This window comes from Cotesia typhae, unplaced genomic scaffold, assembly GCF_013202065.1.
Source record: "Cotesia typhae breed Kobodo isofemale line unplaced genomic scaffold, CoteBio_Ctyphae contig_26, whole genome shotgun sequence".
NCBI classification, from domain to species: Eukaryota; Metazoa; Arthropoda; class Insecta; order Hymenoptera; family Braconidae; genus Cotesia; species Cotesia typhae.
Window position 1 is genome coordinate 838,572 of NW_027423732.1, and position 20,690 is coordinate 859,261.

At 31.8% G+C, this 20,690-nt stretch overlaps 5 protein-coding genes across 5 annotated transcripts; 2 read left to right on the top strand and 3 right to left on the bottom strand.

Annotated features, from left to right (window-relative positions):
* Nucleotides 1–124: 124 nt before the first annotated feature.
* On the bottom strand, nt 125–3,163 carry LOC141525589 (uncharacterized). The gene is made up of 3 exons (XM_074240139.1): nt 2,570–3,163; nt 887–1,949; nt 125–349 (listed from the first exon to the last, which is right to left on the bottom strand). Exons 1-3 carry the CDS (start codon nt 2,740–2,742, stop codon nt 125–127), a joined length of 1,461 nt encoding a protein of 486 aa, XP_074096240.1. The 5' UTR covers nt 2,743–3,163.
* A 144-nt stretch (nt 3,164–3,307) lies between these two features.
* LOC141525593 (oxysterol-binding protein-related protein 11) lies at nt 3,308–6,556 on the bottom strand. The gene is made up of 2 exons (XM_074240142.1): nt 6,081–6,556; nt 3,308–4,264 (listed from the first exon to the last, which is right to left on the bottom strand). Exons 1-2 carry the CDS (start codon nt 6,310–6,312, stop codon nt 3,912–3,914), a joined length of 585 nt encoding a protein of 194 aa, XP_074096243.1. The 5' UTR covers nt 6,313–6,556; the 3' UTR covers nt 3,308–3,911.
* Nucleotides 6,264–9,089, top strand: LOC141525591 (proteasome assembly chaperone 2). Its single transcript, XM_074240141.1, has 4 exons — nt 6,264–6,315; nt 6,563–6,619; nt 7,234–7,638; nt 8,644–9,089. Exons 3-4 carry the CDS (start codon nt 7,306–7,308, stop codon nt 9,037–9,039), a joined length of 729 nt encoding a protein of 242 aa, XP_074096242.1. The 5' UTR covers nt 6,264–6,315; nt 6,563–6,619; nt 7,234–7,305; the 3' UTR covers nt 9,040–9,089.
* Tapdelta (Translocon-associated protein delta) lies at nt 9,078–11,200 on the bottom strand. The gene is made up of 2 exons (XM_074240143.1): nt 10,805–11,200; nt 9,078–9,410 (listed from the first exon to the last, which is right to left on the bottom strand). Exons 1-2 carry the CDS (start codon nt 11,051–11,053, stop codon nt 9,150–9,152), a joined length of 510 nt encoding a protein of 169 aa, XP_074096244.1. The 5' UTR covers nt 11,054–11,200; the 3' UTR covers nt 9,078–9,149.
* Nucleotides 11,201–11,469: 269 nt separating this feature from the next.
* LOC141525587 (erythroid differentiation-related factor 1) lies at nt 11,470–18,854 on the top strand. Its single transcript, XM_074240138.1, has 6 exons — nt 11,470–11,604; nt 13,156–15,247; nt 15,316–15,866; nt 15,928–16,243; nt 17,118–17,421; nt 18,578–18,854. The coding sequence occupies exons 1-6, from the start codon at nt 11,575–11,577 to the stop codon at nt 18,717–18,719; spliced, it is 3,435 nt and encodes a 1,144-aa protein (XP_074096239.1). The 5' UTR covers nt 11,470–11,574; the 3' UTR covers nt 18,720–18,854.
* Nucleotides 18,855–20,690: the final 1,836 nt, after the last annotated feature.

Below are 20,690 nucleotides of genomic sequence, written 5' to 3' on the forward strand. Positions count from 1 at the left end.
ATGTATAATTACATTTAAGCCAGTAATTGTATTGTGATGATTAGTCGGTAATTATTGATAATTTTTTTACTTTTGTATACGAAATAAAGCACTTGTTAACCCTCAACTGGTTCTTAATTGTTGGTTAGATATCCAAGCCCTCTGATGGAGAGATAAGCAACTCGATATCAAGAACCACAATATTAAAAGCCTGCGGGATTGGTGCTTGGTCTGCAAGTTCTGGCCTTGTGGTTTCTATTCTGTTAATCCGGCGTTTGAGTTTTATTTCTGTGTTCTCAGAACTTCTGCCTTGGAGAATCCACTCTCCTTTAGTTGATACACTTGTTACCCAAGCTGTTTCTTCTTCGTACTGCATAAAAAATTGTTTATTTTAACATTTTCTACTTAAAAAGCATTGGAACAGCCTTTGCGCATGCGCAAAGGCTATTTTAAATGTTGGAACAGGCTCTGCGTATACGTGAAATCCGTTCTTAGCAGTAGAACAAGTCTTACGCATGCGCAAACCATATTTTAACGTTGGAACAGGTTCTGCGCATGTGCAGAGGCTATTTTTAATGTTGGAACAGGCTCTGCGCATGCATAAAATCTGTTCTTAGCAACAGAACAAGTCTTACGCATTCGCAAAGCCTATTTTAACGTTGGAACATGTCTTGCGCATGTGCAGAGTCAATTTTTAGTACTGGAACAGGGTCTGCGCCTACGTAAAATCTGTTCTTAGTACTCGAACAAGTGCTGCGCAGGCGCAATAACTGTTCCTGCTATGAAACAGGTCCTGCGTATGCGCAGAGTTTGTTCTAGTGAATTTTTGGTTGTAAATTGAAGATTTATCAACGATTAATGATAAAACTAAACTATAAACTACTGTTTTATTTAAAAAAATACTTACATGGAAGAAAAATAAATCATTAGAACAGTGGATAATAAAAAGAGTTTCATATTGGAACTTAAGAGGAACAGGTATAGTAACTTTAGGCCCAAAGAAATGAACCTGAACAACTTGATGATTTTTTCCCAAATGTTCAATAAAATTTTCACAGTTAACCGGTTCGTAGCACGTGACCTTGGAACTCAACGGACAGGGAAAAGAGTTTATGACAGAATCCATAGAACCACCCCAACATGGCGTCGAGGGGGCAGGAACACTTAAGTACCCAGAGTTTGTATAAAACTTTCTTAATTGAGGTTCTCGGGCCTTGTGGTTCTCGGAACCAGACAAATCAGCACGCAGTTCTCCAGTGCTCGCAGATTTAGTTCTGTCACCAGTGAATAGTTCCCCGAGCCGCCGAAAAGCAGGTGAGGGCGCTGATGGGCTCAGATATTTAGAATCTTCTGTAGCCAAATTGTCCGCAGACGCAGCTTTGTCGAACCCGCCTAGGAGGCGCGCGAGTCGCGTCTTCATCGCAGCCGGTAATGTAGAGTGATTTTTCTTACCGGCAGAGTCCTTACCAACCGTTTTTCCGAACAATTTTTCTCTGAGTGACGAATTTACCGCCTCTCCGTTGGCCGTCGCTCGGGCAATCAATCTCGAGATGTCTTCCTCGTAGGCGTCGCGGATGTTCCGTTGGATCTGATCCGCGACGAGGCAACGACCTTGGCCTAACCTGATCCTGCAGATGGGGCAGCGCGGAGTTTTTTGGCGGCAATTCGAGCACAATATGTGCCCGTGCACGCACTGAGATACTGGAGCCGAGGCCGTCTCCAGGCAAATTGGACACTCCAGGGCCTTCACGGTTCCAGAAACTGCCTTGGCTAACTTTCTTGCCAAAGTCGGCAGAGGGCCTGACACTGCAACGCCAAATTCTGGAGTCTCGTCAGCTGTTTCTGCGCAGTGACGCCATATTTGCAAATTTATCGTCTCTCCAGGCTCGCGTTTTATCAAGGATGCGATTTCTTTTACCCGGAGGCCAACTATGTTTGCATTGTTTATGTCTAATAGGCAATCTCCAGCTCTGGAATTTAATTTTATGATTAATTATCATTAATAAACCTAATTTTTGATACAACATATATCAACTTTAGTATTTTCATTTTTTTGGAACAGTTCCTGCGTATGCGCAGTTATAAAATTAAATTTTATTTTTAAATTACAATCGGGAAGTCAAATCGTAAAAAAAAAAAATTGTCACTATACCTGCGCAGAATCTGTTCCAATAGATGCGCAGGAACAGTTCCAACGCATGCGCAGAAACTGTTCCAGCCTGCGCAATACCAAAATTAAATTTTGTATTTAAAATTACAATCTAAAGAACAATATCTTCGAAAAATTACTATATTACTTGCGCAGAATCGGTTCCGACGCATGCGCAAGAACTGTTCCAACGCCTGCGCAGTTGTAAAATTACATTTTATTTATAAATTTACAATCTAAAGAGCAACTTATAGATCACAAATTACTATATTACCTGCGCAGAATCTGTTCCGACACATGCGCGGGAACTGTTCCTGCGCAGGAACCGTTCCAGTGCATGCGCAGTAACAAAATTAAATTTTATTTAAAAAATTACAATCTAAAGGCTGACTTATCTACAAAAAATTATTAAATTACAAAAAAAAATAATAAAATAATTACCTAAGGCCAGATTTATCCGCAATGCTTCTAGGTTCGACATAACTAATCCAAGGATAAGGATCCCAAGGGGAGCGTGTCAGATGAAATCCACAAATTTTGTTGTTTTCTTTTTCCGAATCATCGATATACAAAGAAATTAATTTTCTGCAGGTATAAGTCGGTGGTTCCTCCATTTTTTCCACATAAATAATAAACTAATCAACATAAAACTTGCAAGTAATACTATGAGCGAACAAGTTAATAACCGACTCGCTAATCTTACGCTCTTAGTATAAATGAAAAATGAACAGATTTAAAAGTAAATCGGATCTCGTTCACCTTCACCTACTTAGAAAGCCTTGGCATTGATGTAGCAGCCTCCTTTTCCTTTTTTCATCGGCATCCGCTCAAGGAAGTAATTTTTTTTTTTTAACAAAATAACTTTTTTTATAATTTACAATTTAAGTTTTTAAGTTTATTTATTACACTATAAAATTTGCTATAAAAAAAAAATATAAATTATTCGTCTATTTTACAAGTGCATTTAGGCTATGTAATTTTTCCATAGGAAAGTTTTACAAAAAATTTTTAACAGGAATGTTTTCGAGGGGAAACTATTTTAATTTTTATTGATATGCTTGGAATTTTTTTTTATTTCTAAAATCAGTAGCTGCTTATTATTTTTTTAGCTATAGAAAAAATTTTTTACAAAAATTTTTTTTTTAGGGTACTGGTAATTGTTAAGTAAATCTTTAGGTATACATTTTTTTTTAATTCATAATTTTTTTTTTTTTTTTTTTTTTTTTTTTTAAGGGTTAAATATCTAATTAATCAGTAGAATATTGTTTCTAGTCTGTTGTAGACAAAATGGCGGCGGTTTTATAAAATGGCAAATTCGCGCGCAAACTTTGAAATTTGAAAATTTTTGTAATTTAATTCCTTTTTTTTTAATTTTCAAATCTTCGCGCCAAATAAATTTAAATCCTTCGCGCGCATCCACCATTTTGTTTTTACACCATACGGCCATTTTGTCGTCCAAGTTTGAAAACTTCGTTTTTTTACAATAAAATCGTTAAAATAAAAGTAATTAAAAATTTTTTTTTTCTAATTATCAATTTTACAAATTTTTCTTTATTTATTTTAACTTTTTCACTCATCATATTTTTATTTCGCCCTTAAATTCGATGAAAACACGATTAAAAAACAAAATTCTATAAAATTTAATAGGCCTTTAAAAAAATAACTAAAAAAAAAAAAATTATTCAAAAGCTACTTTAATTAATATGAATTTTTCCAAAATTTTTTTATATATTAATTATCTCCTAAAAATTAATAACGTAGCAAGTCCTTAATTAATAATAAATTATTTGTACAGAATATTTAAACATTGATTTAAAGTAGTAACAGTAGATTGTACAAGAGCCTTGAGCACCAGGAGGTCGGGGTCCAGATGGAACTCGGAAGTTTCGATCGCGTTCACCAGAGCCTGGTTCTGCTTCTCGACCTTGGTCAGTTGTTCCCGGCAATTGGCGAACGCGTCAAGAACCTCGAGCTTGTCTACTGGAGTCCTGGTGGTGGTTGAAGAGTGCTCTCGAGGCGGCAATGGCGGGTGGCTGCTAGCTATCGCTCTTGTGTACATTTCAGTAACTGCTCGCAATTTGTCGACCCATTCTTGCCGCGCTCGGGCGTCTGTTGCTCTTAATTTTATCATATCACCTAGAATTTTTTATTAATTAGGGTAAGTGTGGGTATTACTGCGGTTTTTTTCGGTAGGTCTTACTTCAAAAGTATTATTATTAAATTTTTCAAAAATAACAATAATTTTTTTTTTTTAAACCAAAGTTTGACTCATTATTGACTCAAAAAAAAAAAAAAAATCAAGAGTACGATAAACTAATATTTTCATTAAATAATAAGCATTTAAAAAAAAAAAGTTCATATGGATGTATTACTGCGGGCATAAAAGGAGCTTGTCTCTATTACTGCGTGGCAATTACTGCGTGCCTATTACTAACGATCAAATTCAATGATAAACAACTTCGGGATCATATAAGAAATTAATAAAATACGTTTGAAAGATAATTATTTGTTTAATAAAATGACTGGATTATAACGTACTCCTCAAGTAATTTCAATTCATATCAATTAATAATAATCACCGGAATAGTGATGTATAACATAACAACCAGAGTTTTTATAGTAATTAAAAAAATGAGCTTTGTCGAAGAAGCACAAATCTTGATTTAAAAAAAATCATTTTGAATTTTTTTAAATCAATCAGAAAAAATTTTGAATAAAGTTACATTGACTTAATTTAATGAAAATTTCTTGGTTTTAAAGTTTTTCTGCTTAATTTAACACAACAAATTCTTTATTATAATGACCGCTTGTATTTTTTATCAACTTTAATTTATTTGTTTTATTTTAGTCGGCCGCGATAGCCATGCGGACTAATGCGTTAGTCTGTGCGGATATCGTGCCGATAGGCGCGGGTTCGAGCCCCAGCGGTTGTTAGAAAATTGATTTCAATAACAACCGCTGAGGGTCGCTCTAGTAGCCGAACTGTACTAATCAGGTTTTCTGTGGTTTTCCTTGGTCACTGTGCTAAAGCTTAAATGGGCAGGCACAGGCAAATGCGTACAGTACCTGTAAGTCGGCCACAGCCGCTACCTCGAACGCATTAAGGTGGGGTAGAAATCTACCTCACCGAGAGGGTGAGGGAAAAGAAGGAAATAAATGTGGTAGTTACTAATGTATAAAAACATAGTAAGAATAGATGAGAGACAAAAGTGGAAGTAAAAAAATAATCCCCACCCTCTCCTTGTAAAAACACACTAAGGTTGTATACAAGTAAAAATCACATTATTTGTTTTATTTTTTATCAATTTCTGTTTATAATTTATTTTTAACTAAGAGCAATTTGAAGGCAACTTGAACTGTCAATTGACAGGCAATATTTTCTTTTTAATTTAGAATATATGGATTATTTTACACCCTTAGTAATTGGTAGAAATTCATACAAATAGAAGTGCTTATATTACTGCGGATTATTGAAAACATTCGCAGTAATACAAGCATGTTCATTTTTTTGGCAGCAATTACTGCGTCCTTAAATAAATAATATTAATTAATGAAAATTGAATTTTTAATGCATAACTGATATTAAAGAAGAGTTATCTTACTTTTATATGGAAAAAATTTAAAATTTGAAGCATTTTATGTAAAGAAAAAGATCTTTTAGTAGCACAAGTCTATTTTTTAAATAATTTTTTTTTTTGCTATAATTTATTTGTTAAAGAAAATTAAAACCATTGTGAAGTGACAGCTAAATTTAATAAAAATTAATTTAGCGTATAATAATTTTAAGAATTTCATAACAAATAAATTATGGCAAAAACAAAAATGACATGTAGAAATTTTAATAAATTAAAAATGCAATTTTTTAAAAATAATTTTTTTGTTAAATAAAATTAAAAAATTGTCAAGTGACAGCTTTAAATTTAATGTGATAAAAAAATAAAAAATGACTCACCAGTAGCAGAATTGACAGTAAAAGTATTAGAATCTTCATCACTAGGAGCAATGACAGCTCCAGCTAAATAAATAGAGCACCTAGGCCGCTGGTTTTTCTCAGCCTCGCTGAGGAAGTAGTGTAGCTCGCCAGTCTCCGGGCTGAGGATGAACCACCTGAACTGCCACCCTTTCATGGCATTCGTGTATTTGTGCAATTGTCCTTCGTACCGGTGTCTCAGCGATGGATTCATTTTGTAAGTATTTTTATATTACTATTATTAGTTAATTATAAATTAATAAATTAATTAATTCTCTGGAAATTTTTAATTATTCAAAGTTCAATTTTTATAAACAAATTTTTTTTTATGTACACTATTTACACAAGAGCTGTTATTGTTATTTTATGCTTAGACTTTAATAATTTTTTCATTATTTATGCTTATTGTTTTATTATTACTTTTTATTTCAATTGTCATTCAACTTTTATTTATTTACTTTTAGACGTTTTTAGGTTATACGCACTGAAGGTACTTTATGTGTACAGAGACAATGGAAGATGTAAGTATGTTTATATACAGTGATAGATAATATATCGGCGGTTCTGTAAGTGTAATAAATTATTATTAAATTATTTTTAAAAAACTGCGTTTTTAATTTGGTAAATTTTCTACACATCAATTATTTTTTTTCTAATTTTTTTTTGCTATAATTTGTCACAAAAATACTTAAAATTATTAAATATCTCTTAAATTATTAATTTTGATATTTTATTTAATAAATTTGTAAAGAAAAAAATTTTTTTTTAATTGTATTTTTAATTTATTAAATTTTCTATAATTTAATTTTTTTTTGCCATAATTTGTTAGAAAAATTATTAAATATCTTCTAAATTATTAATTTTCATATTTTATTAAACAAATTAAAAAAAAAAAATTTTATTTTTAATTTATTTTAGAAATAATTTTTTTTTTTTAATTGTATTTTTAATTAATTAAAATATCTACATTTTAATTTTTTATATTTAAATTTAAATTTTACCGCCAAAACAAGTTTAACAATTTCGCCACTAGATGGCTTAAATCTTTTAAACTTACCCACACTCAGACTTACCACAAGCCGATATAATAGATAATTTTGCTTGCAACAACAACTTTAGCCTTCAAAACTTGCAGGTTAGTTCAAAAGTAAATAAACTGCCTGTTCATCTCCCTCGCAAGTGACAAAAATATAAACCCCGGCAGAAAATGATAAAACTAACCACGGAAGTAAACCTCCAGGACTTTATCCTGTTGCTGCCAGCAGTTGCGGTGGGAAATGTCGCGCAATTAGCGATTGACTTGCTGATAACCAGCCAGAAGATGAAGAAAATCGGTCATGTCGCAAATTGCTGTTTCATTCCGATCCTTGGAGCGGATCCTTACATCAAAGACTCTTCAAATCTCTGCACCAGCGCGGATTTTTACGTCCAGGAGAGCAAGAAGCTAGTCGCCTTGCAGATCCGGTCGCCTGCGGTCAAGAATCTTCAAGGGTTTTTCCAGGATTTGGGAAAATTTGTCGCAGATCATGGAATTTCAAAGGTATGACTTGTAATTTATAATATATTCTATAAAAAAATTATTGGAAATATTTCTTGTAAAAAATTAAATTTTTAACTACTTTTTTATTAGAACTTTGAACAAGAAAAATTTGAAATTTTTGGGTGATTTTCAACGAGCTGTAACTCCGAGGAAAATGATCGTACAGCAAAAAAAAAAAAAGCATAATTGTAGCTCCAAGTGTCTAGTTTTTCAGATATGACCATGAAAAATTTTTATCATGTTCGGGTCTGGAGAAATCCTAAGAAAACTACAAAAAAAAAAATTTTACAAATTTTTTCTCGTCTTAAAAAAGGTCTACGGGCTTTAAAAAAATTTTTTTCCATTATTTCGCTGAAAAGCTTTTTTAGAAAATTTAATGCCCTTCAATTTGACGTAATCAAAAAGCCTGTACGATGATTTGCCGCGGAGTTATCGTCAGTCAAAGCAAAAAAGTACTTTTTCACTTTACCAATCAATAACTCTGGAAATAATGATCGTATAGGAAATCCAAGTACGGTTTTGAAAATTACACGATATTCTCTATAAGATACCGTGAATAGCTTTTGTCAAAAAAATTTTTTTTCAATTGAAAACTTTAACTGAAAAAACGACAAAAATTCGCATAATTAAGGATATTTGGATAACTTGGTATAACTTTGGATAAAATGGATGAACAAAGGATATCGTCAGTAATTTTTCAACCTCCAAGTGTCCCCTAAAATCCCTGAAAAATTCAAAGCGCTGCGATTTTTTTTTTTTTCATAGTGCCCCGAAGCTTCAAATTCTTTGTTTTTGCAAAAATCACCATTATGAGGAATTTTTCGATTTTTATTCATTTCTTCAATGAAAAAAAATTTTTTTCTCAAAAATCTTTATTTTTCCAATCAAAGAGATTAATTTTTCAAGAAATTTGAAAAAAAAAAAATGTTCAATTTTTTTTTTTTAAATTTCACAGAGTTACTAAATTACTCCGCTAGAGGTCAGTTCTGATAATTTTTCTCGTAGGTGGTGATCCTAACCAGCGCTTGGGCCCATACCAGGTCAGACATCCAGATCCGCACGGAACCAATGCGTTTCCTGGCATCTCCCAACTGCGGAGAAATTTTTTCCAGTCTGGATTTTCTGGAGCTTGAAGCATCAAAAGACGAATTAGGTCACGATGGCTTTGAAATTTCCGGAGGAGGTTTCGCCTTAAAATTGCACAAATTTTTATCAAACCAGGGGATTCCCTCGGTTGTAATTCTGCGGTTCTGCTCAGAGGGCGACAACGTTCCTGACGCGGTCGCAGTTCTTGAGTACCTCAACAGATGGCTGGCTTTTGGCTTCGACGCTAAGAAGGTCAAGTTCCCGGATTCGTGGGAGTTTTTGTTCGGGAATCCCGCGCCTGTGGATATTTATTAGATTTTTGTATGATTAATAATTTAATAAATGAAAATTAATTTGTAATTAAATGTTAATTTATTTAAATATTAAAATTTTATAAATAAAAAATATTTGATTTAAATCTGGAACTAGGCGAGGAGCTTTGACTTGGCAGAAAAAGCTGCGTAAGAAACAAGAGCGGCAAGAGCTACTGCTAGAAGCTCGGAGTTGATCCAAGGACCCTGGTACACTCCTGGGTTGGTCACTGTCACCACGGCGAGTGGCTTCACGGATGACGGGTCTTCGTTGTTGCGGTGTGCTTTTCTGATTGCTGCGTAACTTTCTTCGTCGTACAGTTTGACTTCGTAGTTGCCGGAATGGACTTTCTTTATGTCTTCCGTCCAGGATACCTGCAAGATTTTTTTAATTTTTTTAAAAATTTGATTTTTTTATAAAAAAATTTAATTTAAAAATATATTTAAAATTTTATTAAAATTTTGTAGAATTTAGTTTATTAAATTTTAGAAATAAAAATTTTCCAATTTTTAAATTTAATAAAATTTTTGAGATTTAAATTTTGTATAAAAATTTTTTTGGACTAAAATTTAAATTTAGAATTTTTTTGGTAAAAAAAAAAATTTTGAGAATTTTTTAAATTAAATATCTTAAAAAAATTTTTAAGATTAAAATATTTAAGACAGTAATTTTTTTGGATTGACATTTTTGATGTAAAAAAAATTTGAAAATTGGAATTTGTTGATTTTAAAATTTTCTAAGATTAAAAAATTATTCTAAAATGATCTTTTTGTTTCAGAATGTCTTGAAAAAAATTCCTGAATTTTTTTACAGCCAAATTTACAACTTAAAAAAAAAAAGACTATTAAAAAAAATTGCATGTGTAATTTTTTCTTTTAATTATTTTTTAAATAATTTTTCAATAAAATAAATTATTAAAATTTTTAAATGTCGACTAACTTAATTTTAAATAATAATAAAGTTAGCCGACATTTTTAATATTTTTAATTTTTTTTAACAATTAAATTTTAACAAAAAAATATTTTTAAAAAATTGCATGTGTAATTTTTTAAATTTTCTACATGTGAAATTTTTTCTTTTATTTTTTTTTCAATAATTTTTCAATAAAAAAAATTCTAAAAATTTTTAGATGGCTAACTTAATTTATAAAACTGAAGTTAGCAGACGTCTAAAAGTTTTTGATTATTTTTATTAATTAAATTAAAATGAAAATAAATTTAGCAGATATTTCATAATTTTTAAAATTTTTTTAACAAATAAATGGCAAAAAAAATTAGGAAGAAAAATTGAGATTTAGAAATTTAAAAAAATTAAAAATCCAATTTTTTTAAAATAATTTTTTGGAACTAATTTTTTTTTTAAATAAAATTAAAAAATTCTCTAGTGATTGCTAACTTTAATGTCATTAAATTTCAACTAAAAAGATATTTATAAAAAATTGCACTTAAATTTTTTTCAAGTTTTTTACATGTGACAATTTTTTTTTTTAATTTTTCAAGTGAAATTTTTTCAAAAAAAAATTTCAAAAAATTCTTAAATGTCGGCTAATTTAATTTTTAATGAAAATAAATTTACCAGATATTTAATAATTTTTAGAATTTTTTTTAACAAATAAATTATGGCAAAAAAAAATTAAGATTTATAAATTTAAAAAAATTACAAAAGCAATTTTCTAAAAATAATTTTGTTGTAATATAAAATTAAAAAATTTTCTATTGACTGCAAACTTTAATGTAATTAATTTTTATCTTAATTTTAAAGTATTTACCTGGTATTTATTATCAGCACTGAGTCGAACAGCGGGTAGAGTTTTTCCTTCGCACTCAGCATAGAGTGAAATATCCTTGACTCCGTTGCTGCACTTGAGAGTGAACTGGGTAGTAAACGCCACGTTCGTAAGGACAGTCGCATCCTGGGTTACATATGCCGTAGCAGTAACCTCTGGCTTGTCACATTTTTCTGCTCTAATTCCACTTACGACTCCAAGAACTACGCACAAAATAGCTAGGCACTTCATTTTTAATTAATAAATTTATTTCTTAAAAATTTATAATTTAAATTTATTATTTTAAGTCACAATTTATTAAATATCTTTTATTAAAATATTTTTAACACTGTGCGGTGCGTGGAACTGTTGTGAATGATCGTGCTGTGACTGTGTGCAGTGAACAGTGATGTTTATGTGAATGTGATGTGTCAAAATCAGAGCCACGTCACTGACGGACGTGGAATTTTATAAGTTTGTCAGAATTTATTCACCAATGATAATTTAGAGCGCGAAAGGTAAAATGTCCGCCATCTTACGGTGGAAATTGGACACTAAATATAATTAAATTGTTCCGGTACGTTCTAGAAGCTTACTCAGGTGATACAAACGTATGTACACAAAGTTTTTATTACTCTAAAAATAGAAATACGTGCATTTATTATATTTATTGTATTTATTGTATTTATTGTTGTTTATTTAATATTATATTTATTTTTCAGTGACACATAAGTGATTTTTGCAAGTTTATAAAAAAGATTTTTTTTTAAATAATGTCGGACTCATCTGATGGAAAATTAGAGGTATTTATTTTTATTAATTAATTAATTAATTTATTTATTTATTATAGTTTAGATTTTTTAATTTTTGTTTATTTATATAATTAGAACAAAAAAATTATTTAAAAAAAATTTAATTAAAGTTCTTTTACAAATATAATTTTTTATTGAAAAAATTATTAAAATTTTTAAATGTCGGCTAACTTAATTTTCATTCAATAATTAGGTTATTTTTTGAATAAAAAGAAAATTTTGGAGTGACATTTAAATTAGCAGTCACTTGACAATTTTTTAATTTTATTTAACAAATAAATTTAACAGATGTTTGATAATTAATAAATTATAAAAAATTAAAAACAAATTTTTTTGTTAAAAAAAATTGCTATAGGGTAAGTGTGGGTATCACTGCGGTTTTTTTCGGTAGGTCTTACTTCAAAAGTATTATTATTAAATTTTTCAAAAATAACAATAATTTTTTTTTTTTAAACCAAAGTTTGACTCATTATTGACTCAAAAAAAAAAAAAATCAAGAGTGCGATAAACTAATATTTTCATTAAATAATAAGCATTTAAAAAAAAAAGTTCATATGGATGTATTACTACGGGCATAAAAGGAGCTTGTCTCTATTACTGCATGGCAATTACTGCGTGCCTATTACTAACGATCAAATTCAATGATAAACAACTTCGGGATCATATAAGAAATTAATAAAATACGTTTGAAAGATAATTATTTGTTTAATAAAATGACTGGATTAGAACGTATTCCTCAAGTAATTTCAATTCATATCAATTAATAATAATCACCGGAATAGTGATATATAACATAACAACCAGAGTTTTTATAGTAATTAAAAAAATGAGCTTTGTCGAAGAAGCACAAATCTTGATTTAAAAAAAATCATTTTGAATTTTTTTAAATCAATCAGAAAAAATTTTGAATAAAGTTACATTGACTTAATTTAATGAAAATTTCTTGGTTTTAAAGTTTTTCTGCTTAATTTAACACAACAAATTCTTTATTATAATGACCGCTTGTATTTTTTATCAACTTTGATTTATTTGTTTTATTTTTTATCAATTTTTGTTTATAATTTATTTTTAACTAAGAGCAATTTGAAGGTAACTTGAACTGTCAATTGACAGGTAATATTTTCTTTTTAATTTAGAATATATGGATTATTTTACACCCTTAGTAATTGGTAGAAATGCATACAAATAGAGGTGCTTATATTACTGCGGATTATTGAAAACATTCGCAGTAATACAAGCATGTTCATTTTTTTGGCAGCAATTACTGCGTCCTTAAATAAATAATATTAATTGATGAAAATTGAATTTTTAATGCATAACTGATATTAAAGAAGAGTTATCTTACTTTTATATGGAAAAAATTTAAAATTTAAGCTATTCTATGTAAAGAAAAAGATCTTTTAATTTTTTCGTACAGAAACTCACAAAAAAGCTATAGTTTACTACCTGTTAGCCAGTTAATTTTAATTTACTAAATTAAATTTGATTAAGTGAGATTCAACAGATGACCTTCAAACGAACCATAAACCTACCTCTTTTCAGTTAAAACCGGTGATAGTAACTCCATCTTCACCAACCCCGGTAAAATCAACCGCAGTGGTAAAATACTCCGCCGTAGCCCCAGCAACTTTCGCGCAGCTCCAATGCAACACCAACCTAAACCACCCGCCATCAAACTGGCTCAGCAGTTCCGCGGAGAGCTACGGCCTCCAAAGTATCCAGCCCCCAAACACCGGGTTCTCCAGTTTCCGAATGGTCCAAATGTTCCCTGACTGCGTCGGAGAGGTCGACGTGGTCTCCGACGCGGAGAACATAAAGAAACTCCTGAAGATGCCGTACAGCCACGGGGTAGTTTCAATGATGGTCCACCGGATCGAGAACACCTTGCTTCTGGACGACTTCGACATCCAGAAGTACCTCTTACGCCAGGCCGAAAACGACTGGAAGTGGTTGAAAGAATTCATCTACCAGCACGTGTTCCCCCCTGAAGACAAAGAAAAGCGCCTGCCCCACCGACCGAACAGCAGGAACGCGATCCAGCAGCGGAACCTGACCTCCAAGTTCCTCTACCACTCGCTAGTCCCTTCTGCGGAGCCGAACCCGCTCCCGACTCCGCCCCTGCCCCTCCAGAAGTTAGAAACAGAACCGACTCCGCCCCTCCCGGAACCGAGCGAAGAACCCGGTCCCGGCCCCAGAAGCCACTTTTCCAGGAACATAGTCTGGACCTTCGAGAACATCCAGATGCTCATTGGAACCAACATGCCGATCTTCGGGGGCCAAACTCACCCCTGTATCTCCCTCCGGCTCAGAGACATGAACAAGCCCATCAACGTCCTGACTGGCATCGACTACTGGCTGGACAACCTAATGTGCAACGTCCCCGAAGTGGTGATGTGCTACCACCTGGACGGAATTGTCCAGAAGTACGAGCTGATAAAAACTGAAGATCTTCCGAACCTGGACGACGCCAAGTTCAGCCCCAAGGTGATCCGGGACGTGGCTCAGAACATTCTGAGCTTCCTGAAGAACAACGCGACCAAGGCGGGACACACTTACTGGCTCTTCAAGGGGAAGGATGACGACGTCGTCAAGCTTTATGACCTGAGTTCCCTTTGCAGTGATATTCCTGAAGACAAGGGTCAGAATCCTTTCACTGTTCCTGTTGCGATGCTGCTCTACCGAGTTGCGAGGAACATGAAGTACTCCAGCGATTCCGGGTATCAAGGAACGATCAGGATGCTCTTGAAGAACTGCATTGACCTTCTGGATATCGAGAAGTATCCCCAGATCGTGACGTCCGCGCATTACATGCTTTCGGATCTGTACGTTCCAGCAGACACTGATCCAGCGGCGCCTGTTTTGATGGAGAAGGAAGAGGAGAGGGAGGAGCAGAACACCAGTTCCGAGGCCGAAGGAGAGGAGGACGATGTAGGAGAGGGAGAGATATCTATCCAATCGTTGACGCTCGCGCATATTAGGGAGGAAGAACGAGGGTGCAAGTTCAGGCCGCCTCCGATCAGTGGAACAGTCGCGGAACGCTGTTTGGACGGACTAAGGCATGTTATGAAGGGGTTAGAGTGCTTGAAGTACTTTCCGGATGAGAAGGAAGAAAAGGAGGAGGAGGAGGAGGAGGTTCTCAAGATGGCCAAGTCCTTTGAAGCTATTCCGATGCCCTATAAGAGCTTGAAGGAGGAAAAGAAGAAGAAAAAGAAGGAGAGAAAGAAGGGTAAGGAGAGAGATCACGGGAACAGCAAAGCGGTTTGCAAGAAAATGGAGAACTTGCCCACCTGGCAGAAGAAGAGCGATATTCAAGATTGGAAGAATCATTTGAAGATACTGTTGTATGAAAAGGCCACGCTCATTTTCGCCATTCTGGGAGAGTATGAGTACACGAACCAGAGGTTTGGCAGGTCGCTGAGGTACAGCTTGGCCGTGCTGAGGTGTCATCGGATTTTGGAGATTTTCTGTGGCATGAAGAATGACAAGTTGATTAGTTACTTGTTGGGGAGGGCTGGAGATTGCTGTTTGATGATTGTTCACGACTGGCAGAATATTGAGGAACACAGGAGGGCGTATGAAGAGGCGGATGACGTTGAGGTTAGAATTGTCAGCGAGCTGTTTGATATGGACATGAGTAAGTATTTTTGATCATGAGATTTGGGTTAATCTAATTAGATTATCTCCACTAAAAATTCATTCCAGATGTAGAAGAGCTGCTTCCAGAATCCTTGACGACCCTGGAAGCGACCTTAGTAGTCTCTTTGAATTGCTACGAGAGGGCCTTAGCCCTAGGTCCGCTTGAGTCCGACAAGAACATCCTGATCCGTCGTCTAGGGAATATCCACAACGAGCTTGGGGTTCTTTATATGAATCAAGCTACTTCAAAGTACCAGCAGGTAGACCAGGAGGATTCTACTCCCGTTGCTGAGGTTACTTCCTTGCTGACTAAATCCTGCCAGCATCTAGAGGCCGGGGTGAAGGCCTTTGAAAGCAGCAAAGATGACGTCAATCTCGCTCTTCTTCACTCGAATTCTGGAAGGTTGATGAGGACCTGGGCCCACATTCCTGACAAGAGACAGAGCCAGGAGAAGTACTTCTACAACAAAGCAATCATGAGCTATCAAACTGCCCTGCAGGTTCTTGGCAGCAAGAAAACCAATCCTTTTATCTGGGAAGACGTCACCTGGGAACTCTCCAGCACTCTTTATGCCATGGCAACTTTGACCCAGGATTTCAACAACAGCAATCACAAGGTAGCTATAGTTTTTCTTGATACTTAAATTCAAATTACAAAATTCAAACTTTTTTTTGCAGACTGAAGAAGAAGTGACCAGAGAAGTAGTAGAACTTTTACAGAAAGCTCTGAAGTACTGCGACACCGAGACACCAGGCCCTCGCCAACCGATTTACCAGTTCCGGGCCGCGAACATCCACCACCGTCTCGGGTCTCTTTATCACCGCGTGTACCGCGAATTGGACCAAGAGGAAGTCAACAAGCGCAAAACTTCGCTACAATTAAGCCGCCTGCACTATGAAAAAGCGGCGAAATTGTTCATGGCGCTAGAGCAGCCAGTTGAATTTCTCATCGTTCAGATGGAGCGCGTAGCGCTCGCGGAACATCAAGCTTATAGTGAATATTTTTAAAAATCTAACTATTGCATTTGTTCTTCCCGTGTAAAAAAAAATATCCCAAGCTTGGGACATCCAAACGTGACACAATTTGGGACATTTTTGGGACAATTTTGGGACATCTTAGAAATAAACAGAAATTTTAAAATAGTGCATTTAAGTAATTTTTCGTCAATTTTACATATTTTTTTGAAAATTTTCAGAATGATTCTTCAATTGCACTACAATTTTAAACGTTTATTAAATGATTTAATAAAAATAAATTTATTTTTGCACAGCTGTAAATTTGTCTAGGAATTGATGGATAAAACATTTATTGACCATTTTTAGGACAATTTAAGGACAATTTTAGGACATTTTTAGGAAATTTTTGGGACATTTCAAAAATATTTTTAGAACTTTTTAAAAATATTTTTAAGACAATTTTGAACGTTTTTTAAATGATTTTAAAAAAGACAATTTATTTTTGCACGGTTATAGATTTATCGTAAGATTAATGGATGAAAATTTTTAGGATAATTTTAGGACATTTTTTTAATATTTTGAGGATAATTTTAAACGTTTTTTCAAATGATTTTAAGACAATTGTTTTTTGCACGGTTGTAGATGCATCCTAAAATTAATTTCCATCATTTAATAAACGTTTAAAATTGTAGTACAATTGAAGAATCATTTTGAAAATTTTCAAAAAAATACGTAAAATTGACGAAAAATTATTTAAATGCACTATTTTTAAATTTTTGTTTATTTCTAAGATGTCCCAAAAATGTCCCAAATTGTGTCACGTTTGGATGTCCCAAGCTTGGGACATTTTTGGGACAATTTTTTTTTACACGGGTTATCAGTGTAAAAATTTTATTTTATTTTTTTTCCAGCCTCAACATTTATAAACAAATTAAAAGCTTATCAGTCAGGTTTGGATTTAATTTTTCAAGCCACTCCAATACTGGAAATCATGATCGAGAAACACAAGGACAATAAAATCAAGTTCGATGGGAATAAAGAAAACTTGGAAGTTGTAAATGGAAAAAATGAAGATAAAGAGAATCAGGAAAAGAGTGAAGAAAATCAACAAAATGAAAAGGAGGAAAATTTGATTGTTTTGATGGAAGAAAGGTTGCAATATTTGTTAAAGTCTTTGGCTAAATTGTGTATAGACAAAAACGTTAATAAGAAAGAGTAAGTTTTTTTTTTTTTTTTTTTTTAATATAAAAAATTTTAAGGACATATTTTTAAGGATCTAAACTTTGAAAATATGCAAAAAAAAATTTTTTTTTTAATTTCTAGACCAGATATTATTACTATTTTTTTTTTTTTTTAAATTGTAAATAATTACACAGTAAAAAATTTTCCGTCATTGCGTCAAAAATTCTTCGGTCAAATATCTAACACTTTTTTATGTCAATTTAACATAATACAATTGTGTTATTAGTTCGCATTTTTTCTAACACAAAAAAAGTGTTATCTTATAAAAAAGTAACATTTCAAAACTGTCATTATAAAATCAACATTTAAGTTGTGTTGATTTTACATAAACATGTGTCAGAAACTGCTCTCTACTTTTTTAGGCGAGATAAACGCCGCCATCTTGTAGATTCCACATCTCTCATACGAACATCGAAAAAATTTTGTTTTACAAAATTTTTATTTTTGTTAAAAGTATATTTTAAAAATATTCAAAATTAATCTCCAAAGCCTTTATATTTTTTGTTTAACGTTTACTTTCTTCAAAATATAAAACAGTTTTTTAATTAATATAATTATTTTACAATATTGTTTATATGATATCGAAATTGGCAGATATCTATTTAGAAAAATTATGAAACTTACGAAAAAGAATTGGCTATTTTAATTGATTATTTCATGTAAATAATTATTTTACTATTTTATAATAAGACCGTAAAAAAATGTCCTGTTGCTACAATGTTTATTTCAACGAATTATCAATTAATCCCTTTATTGATACAAAAGTTCGAAATATTTGATAACTTGAATATTTTTTATTGAAAATAATTGAGGTTAAGCATTATCGTTACGTCAATCTAGAGAGATCACTTCTTAACATTTTATTGGGTAAATATTCGACACTTACAAGTGTCAAAAATCTTCGGATGAACCATGGATTATTTTGACATAAGTTTATGTAACATTTAACACAAAAATGTGTTATTTTTTTAACATAAAACATTTACATTAAAATGACACAAAATTTATGTTAAATTGTTTTTGACACATATTTTTGTGTTAAAAATGACGCAAAATTTTTTACTGTGTAGATCCAATAATTTTTTTTTTCCTAAAAAAATTGAATTGTTTAATCAATTAATATTTTTAGGTATGAAAATTTGTCTAGCACTTACAAATTCTGCTACGGAAAAACTCTGCGCCCGGTTAATAAATCAGGAGTCGATTTGTTGGAGCATCTTATAAAGGTCCTCACTGAAATAACTCCGAAAATTCGGCAGCTCAACGACTGAAAAATTTTTTTTAACTTTTTCAGATTTTTATCACCGCAGCTAAAAAGTGACTTATAAAAATCACAGATTTAAATGTATATACTGTATTTAAGTATTTATTAATTAAAAGGTTTTGATTTTTATAAATTTTAAAAATTTCTTCCTTTTAAATTTAATAAAATTTTTATTGCCAAAAAAAAAAAAAGTAATTTTTTTTTTTTTTTATTTGCTAAAATATCATTTTTTTTTGCATTAAAATTTTTTTTTTTCAGTTTAATATTTTTCAATTAATTAGTATCAGAAAAAATAAATTAATTTATAAAATTTTTTTATTTTATTAATTTATAATTATTAAAATATTTTGCTTAAAAAAAACTAAAAAATTTTCCACTATAATTATTTTTATTAAATTTACTAATTAATTGTGATTAGAATTAAATTTTAATACTTGTAATAATAGTATTAATAACATCAACATTTTCGTGGCGTAAATTTGTCATCTTTATGTCGACTTTTGGACACAAAAATCGACACATTTATTAGGAGAACATGATAAGAAGAGAAGTAAGAGGTGTATAACCTGCCATATTTATTAAATATGCTATAGTATGAGTACATTTAAGTATTGCAAGTCGGTGACATGCAGCGCCAAGTTTCCGCGGGAAAATTTAAATTTTCTGGCGCCAAAGTTTAATTTTTTTTATAAATTTTCAATTTTTTAAGGAATATTTATTAAATTTGCAAGAAAAAATATTAAAAATTGAATTCTAGAAGAAAAAATAAATAAAATTGTAAATTTTGCGCTCATATTTGATGAAAGAAACTGTAACTAGTAATTTGATTAAAAAAAAAAGATACTAACTAGTTTTAATGCGCTCCTGGTGCAACAAAGAACGAAAACCGTGCCCGTGCGTCAAGTTTGTCCGAACTTTGACGACTTTTGGACACAAAACCTGTGCAAATAATCCGGAGATCAGGAGGTAGAAGAAGCTTAGAAGTTATATCCACAGGTAACGCTAGATGGAGTTGTAAGCACGTATTCTGCGCCGGTAACTATGTGAAAAATAAAAAAACTCTCTAAGGGATATAAAAAAAATTTGAAATTTTTCGGTGATTTTCAACGAGCTGTAACTCCGAGGAAAATGATCGTACAGCAAAAAAAAAACGCAAATTGTAGCTCCAAGTGTCTAGTTTTCAGATATGACCATGAAAAATTTTTATCATGTTCGGGTCTGGAGAAATCCTAAGAAAACTACAAAAAAAAAATTTTACAAATTTTTTCTCGTCTTAAAAAAGGTCTACGGGCTTCAAAAAAATTTTTTTCCATTGTTTCGCTGAAAAGCTTTTTTAGAAAATTTAATGCCCTTCAATTTGACGTAATTAAAAAGCCTGTACGATGATTTGCCGCGGAGTTATCGTCAGTCAAAGCAAAAAAGTACTTTTTTACTTTGACAATCAATAACTCTGGAAATAATGATCGTATAGGAAATCCAAGGACGGTTTTGAAAACTACACGATATTCTCTATAAGATACCGTGAATAGCTTTTGTCAAAAAAATTTTTTTTCAATTGAAAATTTTAACTGAAAAAACGACAAAAATTCGCATAATTAAGGATATTTGGATAACTTGGTATAACTTTGGATAAAATGGATGAGCAAAGGATATCGTCGGTAATTTTTCAACCTCCAAGAGTCCCCTAAAACCCCTAAAAAATTCAAAGCGCTGGGATTTTTTTTTCATAGTACCTCGAAGCTTTGAATTCTTTGTTTTTGCAAAAATCATTATTATGAGGAATTTTTCGATTTTTATTCATTTCTTCAATGAAAAAAATTTTTTTTCTCAAAAATCTTTATTTTTCCAATCAAAGAGTTTAATTTTTCAAGAAATTTGAAAAAAAAAAAAAAAAAAAAAAAACAATTTCAGTTATTTTTTTTAAATTTCAATTTTTTTTCAAAATTTTTTTTTCTTAGCTCAAAAATACAATTTTCGT